The following is a 25,446-nucleotide window of genomic DNA, read 5'->3' as shown; positions in this document are numbered from 1 at the left end:
CCACTTCGCCCACAGGTGTCAGACAGCGGCACCCCGCCCCTCTCATCTTCCACGTCGGTCAGGGTCCACGTCAGGGAGCAGAGCCACTACTCACCCTCCGCCCTCCCACTGGAGATCTTCATCACCATCGGGGAGGAGGAGTTCCAGGGCGGCATGGTGGGCAAAATCCACGCCACAGACCGAGACCCACAGGACACGCTGACCTACAGCCTGGCAGGAGAGGAGAGCCTGGGCAGGCGCTTCACAGTGGGCGCGTCTGATGGCAAGATCATCGCCGCCCAGGGGCTGCCTTGGGGCCGCTACACGTTCAACGTCATGGTTAGCGATGGGACCTTCTCCACCACTGCCGGGGTCCACGTCCACGTGTGGCATGTGGGGCGGGAGGCTCTGCAGCAGACCGTGTGGATGGGCTTCCACCAGCTCACCCCGGAGGAGCTGGTGAGTGACCACTGGAGGAACCTGCAGAGGTTCCTCAGCAACAGGCTGGACATCAAACGAGCCAACATCCACCTGGCCAGCCTGCAGCCTGCAGAGGCCATGGCTGGGGTGGACGTGCTCCTGGTCTTTGAGGGGCATTCGGGGACCTTCTCCAAGCTCCAGGAGCTGGCATCCATCATCACTCACTCAGCAAAGGAGATGGAACACTCGGTGGGAATTCAGATGAGGTCAGCCATGGCTGTGGTGCCCTGCCAGGGGCCAACCTGCCAGGGACAAATCTGCCAAGAGACCGTGCACCTGGACCCCAGGGTTGGGCCCACGTACAGCACAGCCAGGCTCAGCATCCTGACCCCGCGGCACCGCCTGGAGAGGAACTGCTCCTGTAACGGTGAGGAATGGGACTTCCCCAGGACAACCAGCGCTGATGGCCCAGCCAGACTGACTCCAGGGATGGAGATCCCAGCGGGGGGCTCTCTGGGGTAGTTAGAGGGACATTTTAACAGGGTTAAAGAGCAGGGACCATCACGAGACAGGTGCGGCCTCACAAAATCTAGTCATGGAATAGCACCCTAGTTCTGGTCACTTTTTGGAACTTTGAAAATAATGGTAAGAATTCAAGAGGCAGTTCAGCATCACAGCTGAAAGCATAGACTATGGCATCAAGTTGCCTGGGTTCAAATCCCAGCTATGCCACTAGCTAGCCAGGTGACCTTAGGAAAATTATTTAACCTCTCTGTGCCTTTGCACTGTTGTAGGGATTAAATGAGAATTAAATATCAAGTGCTTGCTTAGAAAAGTGCCTGACATATAGAAGGTGGTCAATTAACCCGAGTTACTAGCACTACTACTATTACTACTATAGCCTGATAGTTTTAACCTCAACGTTTAGACTAAGCAGCTCAGGTTCAAACCCCAGCTCTGTCATTTACGAGCTGTGTAACTTTGGGTGGATTACTAAAACCCTCTGAGCTTTTTCCTTATCTTTGAAATAATGAAGATAGTATCATCTGCCTCCTTGAGTTGGTTTGGGGAGTAAATTACTTCATGGATATGAAAGCATTTTAACCCCTAGCTGTCTCATACTAAGCACCCCATCAGTGGTGGCTGCCATTCACATGGTGGTAGTTGTTGCTATAAGGACTCTGCTACGTGCCAGTCTCTGTGTGTATGTTACCTAAACTCATCACCACAACCTTAGGAAGCAGGATCATTAGCTCCATCTACAGTTGAAACAGGTATGGGGATTGTATTGGTTTGCTTGAAACTGTACAGCCTCCAGTGAAGGGCTGGTTATTCAAATACCTGTGTCCCACTCTAAAGCCTGAGCTCTTCTCCAAACTCTTTAGGAACTTGGTGTTCTGGCAGGACTTACCCCAGTGCCCCTGGCATTAGGACCAATGCCCTGGATCAGCTCAGGTGCATTTGCAAAAGGGGAATGACATCACCCCTGCCCCCTTGCCCCCCGCCTGGCCTGGCCTAGGGGTCCATCCAGATTGCATTAGGGAAATTCTAGGAAGACTTGTGGACTTTCTCCAGGGATCTCTGGATTTAGGCTAGGTGAGCTACTCTAGGGGTATGGGGTGGGCTGGGGCGGCAGGTGTTCCCTTCTTGTGTCTCTTACCCTGGAGTGGGCTGCAGGGAAAGCTGTGATGGCTGAAGGTTCTCTCTTGACCCCCTGGCATCAGATAGCAGGGGTTCTAAAATTCAAGATTATGCAAAATCACCTGGGGAGCATGTTTATAAAGTGACCTGCTCCTGGCTGTCACCTCCGGAGTTTTTTATTTAGAAGGTCTTGGGTGACGCCTGGAATTGGCATTTTTAGCCAGCACCTCAAGCATTTCTGAAGCAGGTGACCCAAGGGCTGCACTTTGAGAAATACTAGGTAGGCTGGCTCACCTAACACCAGAATCACTTGGAAAGAAGTTTGGTTTCTGTTTGTTTGTTTGAACATTTTAGTGAAACAGGACATACAGAAAGGTCCATGTATCATAAGTGTACAGCTCAAAAAGTGTTCACAAATCAAATACACTGGTGTAACGAGCCTAGATCAAGGTAATCACCTAGGTCAAGGACCAGAATATGATCAGCATCTCAGAAACCTCCTTTGGGCTCTCTTCCAGTTGCTACACCCATCACGGGGAGATTTTTAAAATACAGATACCCAAGCGCCACCAGAACTACAGAATCTTACTCACTAAGGGTAGAGCCTAGCATTCTGTATTTTAAAAGACTCTTTAGCTGATGCTGATACTCAGCCAGGTTTGGGGATTCTTGATCTAGATCATCTGCAATATCCCATCCAACAATGACCTACCGGAATGGAATTGCCAGCATCAGAGCGTTTTAGACATACAGTATGACAGCATCTTAGCATCTTGTAATCCCATGGGCCTCACTTTCTGGTTCTTCCTCCTCCTTTTGGCCTGTGTTCCCTCTCTTCAACAATCCTCTTCCCTAGGAATCTGGAGCCTGTACTGCTCACCCCTTCTCTTGACAACTGATAAGCTTATTCACACTAAGGTTTTAGGGATTTAATAATTGAACTCACTTCTGAGGAGGGTGGATTTAAAAAAAAAAATCTGGGGCGGGCATGGCTTAATATAACACAGCATGTCCCAAAGGAGTTTCCACAGAATGATATTTCCAAGGGCTAAGGGTACAGAGTCCACACTAGAGGGTCCCATGGTCAAATAAGCTTGAACAACTCAAGTTTAGGTGAAGTCTCAGACTCCTCACTGTGCAGTCCTGCATTAGCAATTGCTATGGAGGATGGAGCATATGGAAGTTCTGGCCACACAATTTATCACTACTTTCTTCCTTTACCACAGAAGTCTCTCGACTTCTCAGCAGCATTTCGTGTGGGAAGTGCTTACCCAAATGATTACACTCCTGATGATGAAGAAGATGTCTTGAGGCAAAAAGCCCTCGTGGTGTCCCTGTAATCACACATATATGCAAAATCCTCTCCAACTCGACCTCCTTCTTCCCCAAGTGATGTCAGAAATCACATGGAAAATATGGAGGATAGAAGTTTTGACTTCTGCACACTTGACTGATGACCTTTCTGGCTTGATTCTTGCTTTCTTAATGGTTTGAGTTCATAGTTTCTGATTCAGGCCAGGACCCAAGGCGAGGGTCCCTGGGGCCAGAGGAAGGTGTGCAGGGTGATGGCCCCTGTCTAACTGTGTGACCCTGGACAAGTAACCCCACAGCCTCATTTCATCTATAAAATGGAAGCAATGACCTTGCTTGCCACCCAAGGGTTGAATGAGACAAAGTCAGTTCCAGGGCTCCGTGGGGACCACTTTGTGTGGAGGTGACAGTGCCTCTGGTTGCTTTCACAGGTAGTGGCGCGAGGTTCAGCGGTCAGAGCTTCGGGCGGTACAGTCTCCCAGAGGCTCAGAACTGGCACATCCGTTTCCGCCTGAAAACACTCCAGTCACAGGCCATTCTCCTGTTCAGCAATAAGACAGTGTGTCTCTCCCTGAAGGTAAGGCACTGCCAGCCTGAGAGATTTCCTGTGGGCGTGCCAGGCTGGGGAGGTGGGGCAGCATGGGGGTGGCCAAGAAGGCTCACTTCTGCAAAGAAACCCCTGCATGGTTTTCAGGGGTACTGGGTGTGACTCTTAGTTAGAACACGAGACTTTCCAGCCATGATGGCCAAAGCCTCCCCACCTGGCAATACATGTCCAAGTACAACAGAGGTCAGGCTGTTCTGTGGGATGACAGAGAGCCTCTGAAGATAGAAAGAGAGATAGGTAAGGCCACCTAGACCTGGTTGATGCTTTTATCATTTTTGCTGAGTAACACCAGTGTTTCCCAAGATGGGTGGAAGGCTGGGGTACATTAAGGTACGTGGAATCCACATGGAGGAAAATGAATTTCCTTTCAAGGGTCTTTTAGTCCTTCTGATTATGTCTTGTAGAAAGTCTCAGAGTACCTGCCTGATTTTAACATCTCTATCACAGGTGTCCATCTCCCATTTTGACAAAGAGAAAGCAGACTTTGGCAGTTAGTTAGAATTTAATCCATTCAACAAATATTTATGGAGCATCTACTATGCAACAGGCACTCTTCCAGGTGCTTGGGTCTCATCAGTGAAAAAGACAAAAACCCCTCTTAGAGCTTTCATCCTATGGTGGGAGACTGACAATAAACATAAAAATAATAAATCAGAAAATTATAGAGTTTGTTCAAATGTGATAAGTGCTTTGGGTTAAAAGAAAAAAAAAGGTTAAGGGGGATCAGGAATGTGGGAAGTTGCAATTTTATTTTTTTTATTTTTATTTTTTTTAAACAAAAGAGAGAATTTTATTGGCTCATGTAATGCAAGAGTCCAAGGGTTGACCTCAGGCTTGGGTAGATCCAGGTGTTCAAGGTATATCAACAGGATCCTTTTCCTTCCCGCTGTCAGATCTCCTTTTGTTCAGAAGACCACAAATATCCTCCCAAGTGATGGCAAAGGTGGTCCCAGCAGCCCAGGCTTTCATTCTGCCACCGAGCCAGCCCAGCAGAAAGGGAGCATCTCTTTCCAACAGCAGTAAAAGTCCCACCTCAGACATTGATTGGCAGGTCTGAGTCATGTGACTATCCCCAAGGCTGCCAGGGAGAGGGGCCAGCCTTTCCAGAACAACATAGACTAAGTTGAGAAGGAGGGGGAGTGTCCCAAAAGGAAAAGAAGAATGAGGGGCACAGTAACAACTATTGTCCACCCCTAGCCTTGTGGACCTGTCCACCTGCAACGCGAAGCCCTGCAGCAGCAACTTCGCGGAGGTCAGCTGCTCAGAGAGCAGGGTGGTGTGCAGGAGAGGCAGCCTGCAGAATATTTCTCTTCTAGAGTCACAGTCCTTTTGTGCTTTTAAAGCTCTCAAATAAATCGTAAGCCTGGAGGTTATGATTTTCATGGACAGTCTTCTTTCTATTTTTCCTTTTCTGCTATATTATTCTAAATTCTGAAAATGGCTTTATGGGGTTCTTTTTAATAAAAATGACAGATACTTATTGTAATAAATTAAAATGCTATAGGGAAATATACTGAAGACAGCCAGTTGTTCATGTCAGGTGCCTGTGACCAGCACATGTGCATGGCTGAGCTCCCATTTTCGAATCCCTGCTCAGGCACTCGGTCCTTTGGGCCAGAGCCTCAATCTCACTACATCTCGATTTACTCATCTATGAAAATGGGACTCATCCTTTTAGAGTGGTCATAAGAAAGTACTGAGCCCTTGTTGTGCCAGACACCTTATTGCCTGTGTTATAGCATTTACTCCTCGAAAGAGGCTTGTAAGGTGGTGACTGTCATCATCCTTGTCCTATAGAGGAAGAAACTGAGGCTTGGGGGGATTAAGTAATTTGCTTATGACCGCACAGGCAGTAAATGCTGGGGCCTGGGCCAGTCCAACCTGTTCCAGCACCCAAGCTCTTACCCATTGCGCTGTACTCTGTGAGAATTACATAATGACTCAAGGAAAGCTTTTGGCACAGTGCCTAAAACAGAGCAAGCACTCAAATAATTGTGTTCATTTTTTAAACAGTAATGATACTGATGACATAGTGCAGTTTTATACAAAAGGATCACACATTTGGTACATTCTGTCTTTTTTTTTTTAACATCTTTATTGGAGTATAACTGCTTTACAATGGTGTGTTAGTTTCTGCTGTATGACAAAGTGAATAAGCTATACGTATACATATATCCCCATATCTCCTCCCTCTTGCATCTCCCTCCCACCCTCCCTATCCCACCTCTCTAGGTGGACACAAAGCACCAAGCTGACCTCCGTGTGCTATGCAGCTGCTTCCCACTAGCTATCTATTTTACATTTGGTAGTGTATATATGTCCATGCCACTCTCTCACGTAATCCCAGCTTACCCTTCCCCCTCCTTGTGTCCTCAAGTCCATTCTCCACATCTGTGTCTTTATTCCTGTCCTGCCCCTAGGTTCTCCAGAACCATTTTTTTTCTTTAGATTCCATATATATGTGTTAGCATATGGTATTTGTTCTTCTCTTTCTGACTTACTTCACTCTGTATGACAGTCTCTAGGTCCATCCACCTCACTACAAATAACTCAATTTAGTTTCTTTTTATGGCTGAGTAATATTCCATTGTATATATGTGCCACATCTTCTTTAACCATTCATCTGTCGATGGACACTTGGGTTGTTTCCATGTCCTGGCTATTGTAAACAGAGCTGCAATGAACACTGTGGTACATGACTCTTTTTGAATTATGGTTTTCTCAGGGTATATGCCCAGTAGTGGGATTGCTGGGTCATATGGTAGTTCTATTTTTAGTTTTTAAAGGAACCTCCATACTGTTCTCCATAGCGGCTGTAACAATTTACATTCCCACCAACAGTGCAAGAGGGTTCCCTTTTCTCCACACCCTCTCCAGCATTTATTGTTTGTAGATTTTTTGATGATGGCCATTCTGACCTGTGTGAGGTGATACCTCATTGCAGTTTTGATTTGCATTTCTCTAATGATTAGTGATGTTGAGCATCCTTTCATGTGTTTGTTGGCCATCTGTATATCTTCTTTGGAGAAATGTCTATTTAGGCCTTCTGCCCATTTTTGGATTGGGATTTTTGTTTTTTGATATTGAGCTGCATGAGCTGCTTGTATATTTTGGAGATTAATCCTTTTTCAGTTGCTTCGTTTGCAAATATTTTCTCCCATTCTGAGGGTTGTCTTTTGGTCTTGCTTATGGTTTCCTTTGCTGTGCAAAAGCTTTGAAGTTTCATTAGGTCCCATTTGTTTATTTTTGTTTTTATTTCCATTTCTCTAGGAGGTGGGTCAAAAAGGATCTTGCTGTGATTTATGTCATAGAGTGTCCTGCCTATGTTTTCCTCTAAGAGTTTTATAGTGTCTGGCCTTACATTTAGGTCTTTAATCCATTTTGAGTTTATTTTTGTGTATGGTGTTAGGGAGTGTTCTAATTTCATTCTTTTACATGTAGCTGTCCACTTTTCCCAGCAGCACTTATTGAAGAGGCTGCCTATTCTCCATTGTATATTCTAGCCTCCTTTATCAAAGATAAGGTGACCATATGTATGGGTTTATCTCTGGGCTTTCTATCCTATTCCATTGATCTATATTTCTGTTTTTGTGCCAGTACCATACTGTCTTGATTACTGTAGCTTTGTAGTATAGTCTGAAGTCAGGGAGCCTGATTCCTCCAGCTCCATTTTTCTTTCTCAAGATTGCTTTGGCTATTCAGGGTCTTTTGTGTTTCCATACAAATTGTGAAATTTTTTGTTCTAGTTCTGTGAAAAATGCCATTGGTAATTTGATAAGGATTGCATTGAATCTGTAGAGTGCTTTGGGTAGTCTCATCATTTTCACAATGTTGATTTTTCCAGTCCAAGAACATGGTATATCTCTCCATCTGTTTGTATCATCTTTAATTTCTTTCATCAGTGTCTTATAGTTTTCTGCATACAGGTCTTTTGTCTCAGGTAGGTTTATTCCTAGGTATTTTATTCTTTTGTTGCAATGGTAAATGGGAGTGTTTCCTTAATTTCTCTTTCAGATATTTCATCATTAGTGTATAGGAATGCAAGAGATTTCTGTGCATTAATTTTGTATCCTGCAACTTTACCAAATTCATTGATTAGCCCTAGTAGTTTTCTGGTAGCATCTTTAGGATTCTCTATGTATAGTATCATGTCATCTGCAAACAGTGAAAGTTTTACTTCTTCTTTTCCAATTTGGATTCCTTTTATTTCTTTTTCCTCTCTGATTGCTGTGGCTAAAACTTCCAAAACTATGTTGAATAATTGTGGTGAGAGTGAGCAACCTTGTCTTGTTCCTGATCTTAGTGGAAATGGTTTCAGTTTTTCACCACTGAGAACGAAGTTGGCTGTGGGTTTGTCATATATGGCCTTTATTATGTTGAGGAAAGTTCCCTCTGTGCCTACTTTCTGGAGGGTTTTTATCATAAATTGGTGTTGAATATTGTCAAAGGCTTTTTCTGCATCTATTGAGATGATCATATGGTTTTTATCCTTCAATTTGTTAATATGGTGTATCACATTGATTGATTTGCGTATATTGAAGAATCCTTGCGTTCCTGGGATAAACGCCACTTGATCATGGTGTATGATCCTTTTAATGTGCTGTTGGATTCTGTTTGCTAGTATTTTGTTGAGGATTTTTGCATCTATGTTCATCAGTGATATTGGCCTGTAGTTTTCTTTTTTTGTGACATCTTTGTCTGGTTTTGGTATCAGGGTGATGGTAGTAGCCTCATAGAATGAGTTTGGGAGTGTTCCTTCCTCTGCAATTTTTTGGAAGAGTTTGAGAAGGATGGGTGTTAGCTCTTCTCTAAATGTTTGATAGAATTCACCTGTGAAGCCATCTGGTCCTGGACTTTTGTTTGTTGGAAGATTTTTAATCACAGTTTCAATTTCATTACTTGTGATTGGTCTGTTCATATTTTCTGTTTCTTCCTGGTTCAGTCTTGGAAGGTTATACCTTTCTAAGAATTTGTCCATTTCTTCCAGGTTGTCCATTTTATTGGCATACAGTTGCTTGTAGTAGTCTCTTAGGATGCTTTGTATTTCTGTGGTGTCTGTTGTAACTTCTCCTTTTTCATTTCTAAGTTTATTGATTTGAGTCCTCTCCCTCTTTTTCTTGATGAGTCTGACTAATGGTTTATCAATTTTGTTTATCTTCTCAAAGAACCAGCTTTTAGTTTTATTGATCTTTGCTATTGTTTTCTTTTTCATTTATTTCTGCTCTGATCTTTATGATTTCTTTCCTTCTGCTAACTTTGGGTTTTGTTTGTTCTTCTTTCTCTAGTTCCTTTAGGTGTAAGGTTAGATTGTTTATTTGAGATTTTTCTTGTTTCTTGAGGTAGGCTTGTATAGCTATAAACTTCCCTCTTAGAACTGCTTTTGCTGCATCCCATAGGTTTTGGGTCGTCGTGTTTTCATTGTCATTTGTCTCTAGGTATTTTTTGATTTCCTCTTTGATTTCTTCAGTGATCTCTTGGTTATTTAATAGTGTATTGTTTAGCCTCTATGTGTTTGTATTTTTTACAGATTTTTTTCCTGTAATTGATATCTAGTCTCATAATGTTGTGGTTGGAAAAGATACTTGATATGATTTCAATTTTCTTAAATTTACCAAGGCTTGATTTGTGACCCAAGATGTGATCTATCCTGGAGAATGTTCCATGAGCACTTGAGAAGAAAGTGTATTCTGCTGTTTTTGGATGGAATGTCCTATAAATATCAATTAAGTCTTTCTTGTTTAATGTATCATTTAAAGCTTGTGTTTCCTTATTTATTTTCATTTTGGATGGTCTGTCCATTGGTGAAAGTGGGGTTTTAAAGTCCCCTACTATGATTGTGTTACTGTCGATTTCCCCTTTTATGGCTGTTAGCATTTGCCTTATGAATTGAGGTGCTCCTATGTTGGGTGCATAAATATTTACAACTGTTATATCTTTTTCTTGGATTGATCCCTTGATCATTATGTAGTGTCCTTCTTTGTCTCTTGTAATAGTCTTTATTTTAAAGTCTATTTTGTCTGATATGAGAATTGCTACTCCAGCTTTCTTTTGATTTTTCCATTTGCATGGAGTATCTTTTTCCATCCCCTCACTTTCAGTCTGTATGTGTCCCTAGGTCTGAAGTGGGTCTCTTGTAGACAGCATATATATGGATCTTGGTTTTGTATGCATTCAGCTAGTCTATGTTTTTTGGTTGGAGCATTTAATCCATTTACATTTAAGGTAGTTATCGATATGTATGTTCCTATTACCATTTTCTTAATTGTTTCGGGTTTATTATTGTAGATCTTTTCCTTCTCTTGTGTTTCCTTCCTAAAGAATTTCCTTTAGCATTTGTTGTAAAGTTGGTTTGGTGGCGCTGAATTCTCTTAACTTTTGCTTGTCTGTAAAGGTTTTAATTTCTCCATCAAATCTGAATGCGATCCTTGCTGGGTAGATTAATCTTGGTTGTAGGTTTTCCCTTTCATCACTTCAAATATGTCCTGCCACTCCCTTCTGGCTTGCAGAGTTTCTGCTGGAAGATCAGCTGTTAACCTTATGGGGATTCCCTTGTGTGTTATTTGTTGTTTTCCCCTTGCTGCTTTTAATATTTTTTCTTTGTATTTAATTTTGGATAGTTTGATTAATATGTGTCTTGGCGTGTTTCCCCTTGGATTTATCCTGTATGGGACTCTCTGTGCTTCCAGGACTTGATTGACTATTTCCTTTCCCATATTAGGGAAGTTTTCAACTGTAATCTCTTCAAATATTTTCTCAGTCCCTTTTTTTTTTTCTTCTTCTTCTGGGACCCCTATAATTCGAATGTTGGTACATTTAATGTTGTCCCAGAGGTGTCTGAGACTGTTCTCAATTCTTTTCATTCTTTTTTCCTTATTCTGCTCTGCGGTAGTTATTTCCACTATTTTATCTTCCAGGTCACTTATCCGTTCTTCTGCCTCAGTTATTCTGCTATTGATTCCTTCTAGAGAACTTTGTTTGTTTGCTCTTTAGCTCTTCTAGGTCCTTGTTAAACGTGTCTTGTATTTTCTCCATTTTATTTCCAAGATTTTGGATCATCTTTACTATCATTACTCTGAATTCTTTTTCAGGTAGACTGCATCGTTCCTCTTCATTTGTTTGGTCCAGTGGGTTTTTACCTTGCTCCTTCATCTGCTGTGTATTTCTCTGTCTTCTCATTTTGCTTAACTTACTGTGTTTGGTGTCTCCTTTTCTCAGGCTGCAGGTTCATTCTTCCCGTTGTTTTTGGTGTCTTCTCCCAGTGGGTAAGGTTGGTTCAGGGGGTTGTGTAGGTTTCCTGGTGGAGGGGACTGGTGCCTGTCTTCTGGTGGATGAGACTGGATCTTGTCTTTCTGGTGGGTAGGACCATGTCCGGTGGTGTGTTTTGGGGTCTCTGTGACCTTATTATGATTTTTAGGCTGCCTCTCTGCTAATGGGTGGGGTTGTGTTCCTGTCTTGCTAGTTGTTTGACATAGGGTGTCCAGCACTGTAGCTTGCTGGTCATTGAGTGCAGCTGGGTCTTAGTGTTGAGATGGAGATCTCTGGGAGATCTTTTGCCGTTTGATATTACGTGGGGCTGGAAGGTCTCTGGTGCACCAATGTCCTGAACTCAGCTCTCCCACCTCAGAGGCTCTGGCCTGACACCCGGCCAGAGCACCAAGACCCTGTCAGCCACATGGCTCAGAAGAAAAGGGAGGAAAAAGAACGAAAGAAAGAAAAAAAAGAAAGAAGCCCAAAGAGCTTTTGTTAATGTGAGTTATATCTAGTGATGTTTACCCTGTTAGAAATTAAAACCATGAAACATTTAAAATAGCTGTTTAGTAATCCATTTAGAAATGAGTAATAAGCCCAATTCACGTTCATATAAATAACATAATTTTTGAAAAGCAGTATTTTAAAAATTACTGATAATGGCATTGTTTTACATCTTTGCAAATCTCTTTCATGTCTGGCTTAATAAAATATAGCTGAATTCTCCTAAATGCTTCTACATTCAAAAAAAAAAAGAAAGAAAGAAAGAAAAAATAATAAAATAAAGTTATTAAAAATAAAAAACTTTAAAAGTAAAAAAAGAAAGAAAGAAAGAGAGCAACCAAACAAAAAACAAATCCACCAATGATAACAAGCCCTAAAAACTATACTAAAACAAAAAACAAACAAAAAAAACGGACAGACAGAACCCTAGGACAAATGGCAAAAGCAAAGCTTTTGGGAAGTCTGAGGTCTTCTGCCAGTGTTCAGTAGGTGTTCTGTAGGAGTTGTTCCACATGTAGATGTAGTTTTGATGTATTTGTGGGGAGGAAGGTGATCTCCACGTCTTACTCCTCCACCATCTTGAAGGTGCCTGGTACATTCTGTATTATAGCTGCTTTTCTCCCTCAATGAAGATGAGCCTCTAACTGCTATGTTGTCTACCAAGCCAGAGTGGAGGAGATCATGCTTGCATTCTGCCCTTTTGTGGGAAGTTGCAATTTTAAATAAGGTGGTTAGGGGAGGCTTCATTGAGGTGATAATTGCACAATAATTTGAAGGGGGTGAGGTAGTTAGCCATGTAGACTTCTGGGGGAACAGCATTCTAGGTAGAGGGTATAGTCATTGGCAGGAGATTGCTTGGCATGTTTAAGGAATAGCTCAGATGTCAATATGGCTTGAGTGAAGTGAGCAAGGGGACAGTAGTAGCAGGAGTTGAGGTCAGAGATGTAATAGGATGGGGTCATATCTATAAAGGTCTCATAGGCTATTTAAGGACTCTGAGTTTTATTCTGAGCAAAGTGGGGGGCATTAGAAGGTTTTGAGCAGAGAATTAACATGGTGTGACATATGCAAAAAGGGTCCTCATGGCTACTGTGTTGAGAATAGATTCTAGAGGAAAGGGATGGAAGTGGAAAGACCCAGCCAAAAGGCAGTAATTCTGGTGAGAGCTGATGGCAGTTTAGATCAGGGGAATGACAGTGGAACTGGGAAAAAGAGTTTAGATTCTGGAGAGATTTTGAAGGTAAGGTCAACAGGACTTCCTGATGAACTGAATGAGGGCTGGGAGAGAAAGCAAGGAGTAAGATATTGACCTGAACAACCTGAAGGAATGGAGTTCTGCCAACAGACCCGGGCAAGGATACAGGTGGAGCAGGTTGGGGAAGGGGGATGACCAGGAGTTCCGTTTTGGACATATGAGCTTGAGATGATTATTAGACCTACTAGTGGAGTTGGACAAACAAAATCTAGCGAGAAAGGTCTGGGCTGGAGATGAAGATCTGGGATTCTTCCACATATACATAGTATTCAAAGCCATGAGACTGGGGAGATCACCGAAGAGTGTAGACTGAAAGAGAGTAGACTAAGGATTTATCCCTGAGATATTCCAACACTGAGAGGTTGGGGAAGAGGAGGATCCAATAAAGGAGAATGAATAGATACAACCAGTGATGCTGGAGAAAAACCAAGAGAGTATTGTATCTGGGAAGCCAAATGAGGGTTGTGTATCAGGAAGGAAGCAGTGATCAGCTGTGTAATATGCTGCTGAGAGGTCAAGTAAGATGGGAAGTGATATCAATCATTGAATTTGGCAACACAGCGGACGCTGAGTACCCTGACACCAGTGGTTTCAGTGTCATGGTGGGTGGGGGTAGAATTTTGCTGCAAAGGGAAAGCAAAGAAAGAAAGTGCTATCTGGCAGGAAAAGTGGGTTCAAAAAAACTTTTTTTTTTTTAAAGATTAGAACAATAACAGCATGTTTGTATGATGACTGGGATGATCCAGTAGAGAGTGAACAAAGATGTAGGAAGGAGAAAGGAGAGTCAGTGGCATCTTGTCCTTTAGGAGGTAAGGGGGGTGGGGTGGGATCCAGTGCATGAATGGAGAGATTGGCTTTGGACAACGTGGACAGATATGATGGTGAGAGTGCCTGGAAGTTTCCATCTGATTGCTGAGAGCGAGGATGGGGAGAGAGGCATTAAGGGTCTGAGGAGAGAGAAGTTGTGAAAATAGTCATCTGAGAGAGTGAGGGGACTAAGCAAGATAGTACGATTGTTGGGTAGCATGAAGGGCTCATTTGAGACTCATTGTCATGAAATTAAAGGGAGACCAATAAGCAAAAGCTATGTGTTTTTCTCCAGCCATGTTCAGCTCCATGATACTTGTATATAGAGGGAGAGTTGGATTTTACCAGATTTGTGTATTTGCCAAGTGAGTTCTACCAAGTAAAAGAGGGATAGGAATTTGGCTATGGAATTTAAGATCGGTAAAGAGAGGAATGAGGACATTACAGAGGGGAGAGACAGTGAAAATATGGAGGGATCAACCTATCTGTGGTCCTAGGTAAGTGAAAGGAGTGATTTAATGACAATGTTTTGTATAAGTTGTACTTATTTTTGTCATTGTCTTTTATTAATGGCAAGTTATATTGATTTTCTATTTACTGTAATAATACTGTTTTCTTTTTGAGGAAATAAAGGTATAGGTAGAATTCAACCAGGGCAAAAATCAGGAAGATGGTGTACAAATGTCCAACTTCTGTAAAACACTGGGTTAGATCTTCACATTTTACCCAGAGAAAGCGCTACCTAACCCAGAGTGACAGGAAAACTATTTGGCCACAAGTAGTCCCACTTCTTGAGGGTGAGGGGAACTAAAATGTTCTAACCCAGTGATTCTCAGACTTTTTGATTTTGGGACTTTTTATACTCTTAAAAATAATCGAGGATCATAGGGAAGTTTTGTTTATGTGGGTAATAGCCATTGGCATTTTCATTATTAGAAATTAAAACTGAGAAGTTTTAAAATAACAAGAAACCCATTACATGTTAACATAAATACCATATTTTTAGGAAAAATTGTTCCATTTTCCATAATTAAAAAAAGAGTGGCACTGTTTTACATTTTTGCAAATTTCTCTTACATCTGGCTTAATAGAAGCTAGCTGGCTCGTATCTACTTCTGCCTTTATCTGTTGTGACAGCGCATGTCTAGAGATCACCACTGTATATTTGTGACAGAATCAGAGTAGAAGAGACAAATAATGTCTTGGATTATTATGAAAATAGTTTCACCTTGTAGATGCCCTGAAATCGTCTTAGAGACCCACTTCAAGAACTGTTGAACTGTTGAGTAAGGGAGTGGGGGTGAGAGGGAGGTTTCTGGTATCCCTGAAGGCTAAGGAGTATAGAATACTGGAGAGGCCTGTGAAGAAGAATCCAAAAGACAGGGTCTTGATCAGCAAGGCGTCTCTGGGCCTCAGTTTCCTCATCTCTGAAATGGAGATATCATCCCTGCCCAGGCCATCCCATGGAGAGCAGCGAGGGCCAAATGAGACCATAGAAGAGCACTTTGAGGGTATCTATACTCTACAAATACAATGCCTAAAACAGCCTTGAAAATCACCAAACACTACCCCTCCTACCTGTGAAAATAAACTAACATTCTTTGCACTGGCAGCTTCTGAGCAGAGATTTTTATAAGTACTTCTTGGCTTTGCTGATGGCCATTTGGATTTTCTTTACAGCTGGTCGATGGAGTGCTCCAGCTGGAATACCATTGCCCAGGTGGCTTCTACAGAAACCTTTCCTCCCGGTCTCGTGTGAATGACCAAGAGTGGCACTCCATTCTGGTGGAGGAGACAGACACTTCCGTTCACCTGTCGGTTGACAGTGCAACCAACGCCTCCCTTGCGCTCCCAGAGAACTGCTGGAGTCTGAGGCCTGAAAGGGACCTCTTTCTGGGTGGCCTCGTCCTCTTGCATTCTTTCACAAATGTCTCCCAGGGCTTCGAAGGCTGCCTGGATGCTGTCATGATCAACGGAGAGGCGCTGGAGCTGCTGGCCCATGGCAAGAAGGTGGCGGGCATGCTGGAGAGGCGGGCCCTCACCCAGTGTTGCCTCCACAGTGACCAGTGCAGCCAGAACCCGTGTCTCAACGGTGGGAAGTGCTCACAGACCCGCGGGGCAGGTAAGGCTAGGGCTGACCCTGAGGCTTATCCCAGGAGGCTCTGCAGAGGACCCTGCCAGGTTGAACTAGCAATTGTGTATCACCGTAGAGTTTACCAAGCAGATTCCTCCACCACAGTCCCATGAGGGAGGGAGCGGGGTGGCGGGGAGCGGGGAAGAGAGCCATTAAAGCTCCATTTTACAGCTCAGGAAACCACTGGGCTACGTAAGGGATACCCAGAGAGGTAAAGGAACTCACCCAAGGTCACAGGGCTGTTAAGCGAGAGGCATGCTCAGGGTGCAGATCTCAGTGGAAATATCCCCCTCTTCCCCTTACTGTCTGGTGAGTAACGAGTTGGGATCTGCTAGGTTTACACCAGGGGAGGCCAGGAGTCTTCTTTCTCCCTCAACAAGAACTATCTTTCTTTCTCCTTTTTTTTTTTGGATGGGGGAAGGGTACGAATGGGGACCTCTGATGTAGAAGGCTGAAGTCAACACACATCTTAGTGTCATCACTGGTGCGCGCTAAGTTTCTCTCTCTCTCTCTTTTTTTTAAATTTATTTATTTTATTTATTTTTGGCTGCATTGGGTCTTCGTTGCTGTGTGCGGGCTTTCTCTAGTTGTGACAAGCGGAGGTTACTCCTCGTTGCGGTGCACGGGCTTCTCATTGCGGTGGCTTCTCTTGTTGCGGAGCAGAGGGTCTAGGCGTGCAGGTCTCAGTAGTTGTGGCTCATGGGCTCTAGAACGCAGGCTCAGTAGTTGTGGCACGTGGGCTCTAGAACGCAGGCTCAGTAGTTGTGGCACACGGGCTTAGTTGCTCCGCGGCATGCAGGATCCTCCAGGACCAGGATTCTAACCCGTGTCCCCTGCATTGGCAGGCGGATTCTTAACCACTGCGCCACCAGGGAAGCCCAGTTTCTCTTTCTTATTGCCCTTTATACTCCACTGCCTTCTCCCTTCCTCAAACCCATAGGCAAACATTTAAGGTTTTAAAATGAGTTCTTTCAAAATGTAAGAACTGTTTTACACATGCTTGAATTTCTAACTTATATAACTGGTATATCATGTTTTACACTTTTCCATCCACGCTGCCACGAGTAATTCTTATTCACTGCTTTTAATTGCGGCTCAATACTCCAAGGCGTGCATGCGCTTACCTTTCCCCTCTGGACTCTCCCAGCAATGGACATCCCACCTCCATCAACAATGCTGCACTGAACATCCTCCCACGTCATCTTACAAACCTATGTGAGAACTTTTCACACATACACACATACATACGCACCACCCAGAGATGGAATTCACATACCCAGAGTATGCAAATAGTTACTTTGACTAAATCGGGTCAGACTGCTGTCCAGCATGGCCGCAGCAGTCTGTACTTCCAGCAGCAAGTGCATGAGATTCCTAGGCACCTACATCTCTGTCAACGCTTGACATTCTCCCATTTTCTAACCTTTGCCTGACAAATAATACTGTCATTTCTACCTAAGATACCCAAGGAGTCCATCAATTTTGCGTCCGCACCGCCATTGGTCTGACCCCAGCCCCCATCACCTCTCTTCTTTTCTTCTGCACCAGCCACCTCCCTGCTCTCCTGCTTCTCTCCCTCCACTAGCATCTTCCAGCAGGGCACCAGAGACATCTTTATACAATGTAGATATGAGCACAGCGCTTTCCTGCTTGGAATCTTGCAGTGGCTTCCCCTTGCTGTTCAGATGGAGTCCCAATTCCTAATTCCTGCCTGTGGCTCCTATGCCCTGGCCCCTCCCACCTGCTGGTCCACCCTGGTGACATGCCACACCCTCTCCTCCAAACCTTTGCACACGTTCTCCTCTGCCTGAAACATCTTCCTCTTTGCCCCTCTATCTTTTTGCCTGGCTAATTTTTACTCATCCTTCAGGTCTCAACTAAAATATCACCTCCCCCAGGAAACCTCCCCTGGTGCCTAGTTTAGGCTAACTCCTTCCCCCAACGCTTCCCTTCAATAAAACTAATTTTTATGATAATTACTAATATACTGATATTATCTATAACTGTCTCAGTTTGAACCCCCAAATTGCCATTTGCTTGCTGTGTGACCTTGAGCAAATGTCATGCATTCCCTGAGCCTCATTTCCTGACCTGCCATCAACTTGTACTGTCCCTGATGAGGACAATATCAGTAACCAATCTCAGGGCTGTCGGGAGGATCAAATGAGCTAATACATGAAGATTCTTAGAACAACGATTACAATAAATAGTGTTGTCTAGGATGACGATACCCATTATTATCCTTTAGATGCCTATTCTCTGTAGTCTGTAAGTTGTTTGAGGGCAGGGATCCAATCTTCTTGTCCAGCAGGGCACCAGTGCCTACCATGGTGCATGTGGCAGAGAGAGGCACTCAATAACTAAGTGTGAACACTAGGATCTGCAAACACATGAGGTCCCCTCCATCCTGGAGGACCTGTCCCCTGGGGCTACTGGACCAGCGTGCTCTCTCATGGCCCTGCCCTTCTCCCCAGGCTACGTCTGCACGTGCCCCTCACAGTTCTCCGGGAGGCACTGTGAACAAAGGAAGGAGAACTGCACTTCGATGCCCTGCCTGGAAGGTGCAACTTGCATCTCTTCCCCCGAAGAAACCCCCTGTATCTGCCCTCACCCCTACATGGGAGACAGGTAAGCACAGGAGAGGTCCCCTGCCATTGGTTCCTCTCCCTGAGTGTGGCACCACTGGGGGATGACCTCTGCACTCTGACCCCTAGAGAGGCCAATGGGCAGCCAGGGGCCGAGTGCTCTGGTTACCTGGCTTCTTGGCCTTTTCCACGTGTCAAGCCTTCTCCCTCCCACCACCTGCATCAGAACACCCTGGAAGGGGAGGTGCTCGTTAAAAAGACAGATTTCCCAAGCCCTATTCTGAACCTACTGAATTGGACTCACTAGGCTGGGGCCAAGGAATCTGCACTTCCTACCAGATCCTCGGGCAGTTCTGATCTTTGCTGAAGTCTGAAAGTAGCTAAAGTTCTTATTCTCTTGCTCTGGACCATGACTTTCCAGAAAGCGGCCTGGGGGTAATGATTCCACTTGATACAGGCACTGTTGTGGGTCTCAAACCCCACCACTAGCTACCTGTGCCTTGTATTATGCTGGCCTGGGGGGTTGTAAGGGAAGGAGAATCATCCCTAGAATCCTAGATGTAAAGAGGCTTTGGCAATTCTCTCATTTCATGGCTCCCCAACTTGGAAACCTTTAAAAATCATGAGGGAGACTTGTGAAAAATACAGATTCCTGGACCAACTAAACTGGAATCTCCAAGGAAGGAGGCCAAGGATTCTATTTATAACAAGCTCCCAAGGGACCCCCTTGCTATCAGTGGGTGCATAAGAGATCCAATGATATAGTCCATCCACCCAATTTACAGATGAGGAAACTGAGGCCCAGAGAAGGTAAGGGCTTGTCCAAGGCTCCCCCTTGTGTTTAAGATCCAAGTCCTTTCTCTCAGCACCTGGCATTTCCAGCCCCACTGTGTGCCTCACTCTGCAGCAGGGGATTCTCTCCATCCAGTAGATGTGTTAGGGCAGGGGTCCCCAACACTCGGCCAAGGACCGGTCCGAGGCCTGTTAGGAACCGGGCCACACAGCAAGAGGTGAGTGGTGAGTGAGTGAGCAAAGCTTCCTCTGCTGCTCCCGATCGCTCCCCATCGCTCACATTACTGCCTGAACCATCCCCGCCCCACACCGGTCCATGGAAAAATTGTCTTCCATGAAACCGGTCCCTGGTGCCTAAAAGGTTGGGGACCATTGTGTTAGGGGACACTTCCTGGCTGAAAGTGGTGTTTGCATTTTAAAAGAGAATTTGGGGAGGCCAACGTATAACCCAAAGGACAAACTGTTGGTGGTGAAATTTCAGGCACTGGGACTCACGTGGGATGGAGGGAGCCTTTCCCAATGTCCCTCAAAAGTATGCTAACGCATATATATGGAACCAAAAAAAAAAAAAAAAAAAGGTACTGATGAACCTAGTGGCAGGGCAGGAACAAAGAGGTAGACATAGAAAATGGACTTGAAGACATGGGGTGGGAGGGTGAAGCTGGGGCGAAATGAGAGTAGCATCGACATATATACACTAGCGAATGTAAAATAGTTGGCTGGTGGAAAGCAGCAGCATAGCACAGGGAGATCGGCTCGATGCTTTGCGATGACCTAGAGGGGTGGGATAGGGAGGACGGGAGGGAGGCTCAAGAGGGAGAGGATATGGGGACATGTATAAGCACATGGCTGATTCGCTTTGTTGTGCCACAGAAACTAACACAGTACTGTGAAGCAATTATACTCCAATAAAGATCTATTAAAAAAAAAAAAAGTAGGTAAAGCTGACTATAGAAGTCTCCTAGGAGCCTCACACCAATGAAAGCCAAGCTGAAGGTGACCTGAGAGGTCATATGGTTCTAGGTGTTCTCTCTGAGAAAGTTGTCCCGTGTGAGGTCTGTGTGGAGCCATGCTGGGTTCCTGCAACCTCCTGGTGAGGGACAGAGGGAACACTGGCGCCTGGTTGCCATTGCTGGGTGACTGCTGACTTGTATCTGGGACCCTGACCCGAAGGACAGCTAGGTTGCTGGCTGCCTCTACCGCAGTATATGATTGGAAATTTGACCTCAGTTGTAGGCAGTGTATCCAATGCCTAGGTCTCACGGGTGGAACATAATGGACTTGCCCAGAGCCTAGATTCAAATGGTCATGAACAAGGGTATTGCTGAGTCTCAAGCCTCACTGGTAGAGGATGATGTGAAACTGAAGTTGATGTGTTGATATGTGTGATAATTACTTTTTTTTTTTTTGGTGGGAAATTGGAGAGGCAGGCTTGAGTGCAGGGGTTTTTATCCCATACATCTTTTAAGAGGGGACATGGAAAGGGCAGTATAGTGACTCAGTCCCCTGACTACTTCTCTGTGTCTGCAGGTGTGAAATGGAATCAAGGGGCTGCTCAGAAGGACACTGTCTTGTCACCCCTGAGATCAAAAGGGGGGACTGGGGACAGCAGGAGATTCTGATCATCATAGTGGTCCTACTGGTCATCGTCATAATCTCTGCTGGGCTTCTCTTCTACTGCCGCCGTTGCAAGTCCCACAAGCCCGTGGCCATGGAAGACCCAGACCTCCTGGCCAGGAGTGTTGGGGTTGACACCCAAGCCACACCCGCCATTGAGCTCAACCCCCTGAGCACAAGCGTCTGCAACAACCTGAACCAAGTGGAGCCCAGCAAGACCTCAGCTCCAAATGAACTCGTCACTTTTGGACCCAGCTCTAAGCAACGGCCAATGGTCTGCAGCGTGCCTCCCAGACTTCCACCAGTGGTGGTCTCTTCCCACTCTGACAATGAGGCCGTCATTAAGAGGACCTGGTCAGGCGAGGAGATGGGTCAGTACAGCCACAGGCCTTTAGCCTCTGGGATTGATGGAACAGGGTAATAGACTGAAACACTCCCTTATCTGAGCCACCATCCAGTCCATGAAGGGATGTGGTCAAGGTCACGGGGCACTAGTGGGTTGGACCAGATCCCAGACCTCTGGACTCAGAGTCTGGGCCTCATTCCACTGTACCATGATCTACTCCTCTAAATTCCAAGACATTCCACAGGATTGATGTCCATGGCAGAAACCTGTAGACCATGGATGGGGTGGGTAGGATCCCTGAAGTGAAAAGGGGGCTTCTGTATATTTATGCTTTTCTGGAAAGGGAAAGAGAGGCAGTCGTCCAAGCTTCTGGTTGCCCAGTCTAGAGGTACAGCAGCCTTGGGCCAGACCTGGCTGACCCAGAGGAGGGACCTTCACCCCCTCTGATCTTTGGCTCAAAAGGAGGTGAATTTGTAAAGCACTTTATATTTTCTGGCTTATTCAGTAATAGTCAAAACAAGTATTTGCTCTTTCTGCCAGTAGGGTAATTGGGACCCATAAAGACACAGTGACTTATTCTAACTCACCCAACTATTCAGTAGCAGGGACAGAGGTAGGACCAAGGATGCCTGATCTCCAACCTTCCAAGCCACATCTCATTTAATCACCCTCTGTGATAGATGCCATCACACCTCCTAGTCCAAAATAAGTGTTTGTTTCCTTCAATTAAGGAGACAAAACTCACCAGTAGGACTTGGGACAGAGCTGCTGTCTCCAGGAATGGGGGTGGGATGCACGGAGCCATTCAGATTCTTCCCTTATTCACTGACCCTTGGATCAGTGGCACAAATTTACAAGATGGGCTGCCTTTGAGTTAAACCTCTGGCTTTGAACTTGGCCCCATTGGATTCTAGATATTAATCTAAGCTGCCAGAGACAACACACACAGACGGGCCACATACCCACCGACTCCTCGGCCCATCTCTACCACATGCTAAGTCATGCAGAGCAGCTCTAAGGCCAGCTGGAACTTTCACCAGGGAAACTCAGAGCTCACCCTATCTTGCTGTTCCCTTTCAGTGTACCCAGGTGGAGCCACAGTCTGGCCCCCAACTTACTCCAGGAAGGAACGCTGGGAATACCCCCACTCCGAAGGGACCCCCGGCCCTCTGCCGCCATCGCCTCGCTGCCACCGGAACCCAGCTGTGATGCCGGACCCCCCTGGCCTCTATGGGGGCTTCCCCTTCCCACTGGAGATGGGAAACAAGCGAGCACCCCTCCCACCCCGTTACAGCAACCAGAACCTGGAAGATCTGATCCCCCCACGGCCCCCCAGTCCCCGGGAGCACCTGCTGGCCCCCTGTCTCAACGAGTACACAGCTATCAGCTACTACCACTCGCAGTTCCAGCAGGGAGCGGGAGGGCCAGGGCCCTGCCTGGCAGAAGGGGGCTACAAGGGGGTGAGCATGCGCCTCAGCCGGGCTGGGCCCTCTTACGCCGACTGCGAGGCAGGGGGCGGGCATCCCACGGGCCGGGGCCAGCCCCCGGCCCCCCCCAGCTATGAGGGCTCTGACATGGTGGAGAGTGATTATGGGAGCTGCGAGGAGGTCATGTTCTAGCTGTCCTCAGACGGAGGCAAGGGGGAGGCCGAGGACTTGGCGCCTTCCCCTGTCTGGCAGGGAGCGAGTTGAGCGTGGCTGGGAAAGTGGGAGGGAAGCCCCCATACCCAGTCCGGGCTGCCACATCTTGAAATGTGCTCTTCCAGACCCCCAGCTAGTCCCTGAGGATGAAGGGAAGCTGAGGGTAGAGCTCCAGAAACAGGACTAGGGCCCCCAGCAGAAAGGGTGTGCACAGAGCCGTTACCCTGGAAACCCAGGAAAAACTGACTCCTGGGATGGGTAAGAGGCAGTGTGCGGCTCCCTGACAGTCCCCAGGGAGTCAGGGCCTGAACGGGCCTGTCGGGCACATTCTTAGACCTGCCCGTTGCTGCACTCTGCAGGCTGAGGTGGGATTATGCCTCACAGGCAAGCACCACACCTGCTGAGAGACAAGGTCCAAGGTCACCGACCCTGCAGGACAACAGGGTGTCCTCCTAGGGGCTGAGAGGTGAGCAGCAGGGGAGCAGCTACCACATGTCACTTGTGCGCCCTGCCTGCCTCGCTCACATGCTCGCCGCCGAGTCTGCTCCATGTCAGGCACCGAGCTAGGCATCGGGCATAAGACAGTGAACCATGGCGACAAGGGTTCCCGAGGAGCATCACTTGGCCTCAGTCTCCTGGAGGTCCCACTCCTCTAATCTAATTCCAAGCACCTTGAGCCTCCTCTTTAAGTCTGACTTAAAGCCTGACTTTCTACCAGCCAGGGCCTGCCAGGATCTGTGCAGCCCCTGAACCATCTTTGTTAAAGAATTCAGACCTCATGGAACTCTGGGTTCGTCAGCCCAAGTTTCGCAAGCACTTTGGGCCAAAGGCAAGAAGGACATCATTCTTCATTTTTAAAAAAATTCTTAGGCACTTTTCAACCTTGCTGTCTGGATGAGTTGCCCCAAAGGGATTTTTCTTCCCTAGACACAAGGAAGTCAGAACTCCTATGCAGGGAAGGGTGGAGAAGCAGGGAGCCGGACATCAGGAGTGTCCTTTCCTGCCCCTCTGTTTCAGAGGCCTGCCAATCCAAGTGTTACCTGCAGCGACTCAACCCTATGCATGGAGGGTCATTGTGGGCACGTGTCTGCACGTGTGGGAGCTCACGTATAGAACGTGTGTACACATGTGCAGAACATATGTAGCCAGGAGTGGTAGGGACCAGAGACTTCTGGTGGCCTTGCCACTCCCTCGCCTGCCAATCCCTGTCTCCGGTCCACTGCCTTTTCATGTGTGTTGCTTCTGGAGACAAAAGTCTAAAGGAAGAGCAAGAGCCACTCTCACCCACAGGGCTGCTGCCTCCAGCAAGAGGGAGCTGTGTGGGTGACAGGGTGTTTGTGTGCATGTTTCATGGCTGTGCGGGCGACTGTGGGCGTGAGTGATGGGATGCCTGGTTTCATTGATCATTTGTGGTTGTTGTTTTTTTTTTAACAATAAAATATCTTTTTTACTGTTATTTTCCGTGTCACTTAGGCTGTTTGGTCAGGGGAAGGTCACACAGGTCTACAGGCCCTTCCAAGCTGAGGTTCGTGGGATTTGGGGGCTGGAAGGGACCCCAGAGGTCATTAAGCACCATGATTCTCAAACCTTGCAAAATGGCTAAAATACAGATCTCTGAGGCCCACACATACAAAATCAGAACCTCTGGGAGAAGGGCCCAGGACACTATTTGGAAAAAAGGCCTCTAGTTCTGATACAACTGTGCATAGTTAGTGGACATGTCTGCTAAGCAGCAGGTGAATGAAAGGCCCTGGACAAGACTTCAGGACTGCTGACCGCCACCACCCCCCTCCCCACCCCCGGCCAGCACCCTTGGCAACACATCGCACTGGTCAGGGAGAGGGGACAATATCGCAGGTCTTGGGAGGCCAGCCTCCTGATGCCCAGAGTCAGCCTGTGGCGCTGCTCCACAGCTCGCCCCGAAGCCCAGCTGGACATGAATGTCACCAGGCAACCTGGTCCGTGTGGGCCTTGAGGGTACAACACCAAGACTGGACAGTCCAGTCCCTGCCGACAGGCTCCCAGTGCAGGTGGGCAGAGAAGGCACGTCCATGGGAGGCACCACAGCAGACCGTGGCTCTGGGGTTTGATGGGCTCGGTTCCTAACCTGCTCTGCTACACACTAACGTGGTCTCAGGCAGATATGACCGGGCCTCTCACTGTTCAGTAAAATGAAGAGTAAATAATATCCCTATTCTCAGGGATAAGTTCAAAGAGCTTATAACAGCATGAACAATAACTGGTGACCATTATGCTAGGGAACAATACTGGGTAGTATACAAATAGGATTAACTTATCAGAACTGTGTGGGAAATCACAAATAACCTAGTCCAGTGTCGCCCAAATTTCTGTTGCTTTGCTTACCACTTTTATGATTTTTGTCCTGATAGAATAACACCTGTACTATTATTTACTTAATTTTTTTTAGTGTATTTAGATTTTTAAAAATGTTTTTATTCACCTTAAAAGGATAATATCCATAAAAGAAAAGATCTGGAAATTCCTATTTTTTGTAGCGCACATGAAGATACATAAACATTCTGGTTTTCCAAATGACTGT

The 25,446-nt window shown here is 46.0% G+C and overlaps 1 protein-coding gene across 1 annotated transcript in view; it reads left to right on the top strand.

The window, feature by feature from the left end:
- FAT2 (FAT atypical cadherin 2) overlaps window positions 1-22,865 on the top strand; it is a 67,688-nt gene extending 44,823 nt beyond the window's left edge. Inside the window, exons 18-23 of the mRNA XM_061188355.1 lie at window positions 16-826; window positions 3,783-3,928; window positions 15,453-15,894; window positions 18,381-18,534; window positions 20,814-21,271; window positions 22,327-22,865. Coding sequence (XP_061044338.1) covers window positions 16-826; window positions 3,783-3,928; window positions 15,453-15,894; window positions 18,381-18,534; window positions 20,814-21,271; window positions 22,327-22,865 — 2,550 coding nt within the window. The remainder of the gene's footprint in view (window positions 1-15; window positions 827-3,782; window positions 3,929-15,452; window positions 15,895-18,380; window positions 18,535-20,813; window positions 21,272-22,326) is intronic.
- Window positions 22,866-25,446: the final 2,581 nt, after the last annotated feature.

Source organism: Eubalaena glacialis, chromosome 4 (genome assembly GCF_028564815.1).
Source record: "Eubalaena glacialis isolate mEubGla1 chromosome 4, mEubGla1.1.hap2.+ XY, whole genome shotgun sequence".
Taxonomy (NCBI): Eukaryota; Metazoa; Chordata; class Mammalia; order Artiodactyla; family Balaenidae; genus Eubalaena; species Eubalaena glacialis.
The sequence above is the reverse complement of the archived record's forward strand: the minus strand, read 5'-3'. Positions and strand labels throughout refer to the sequence as shown.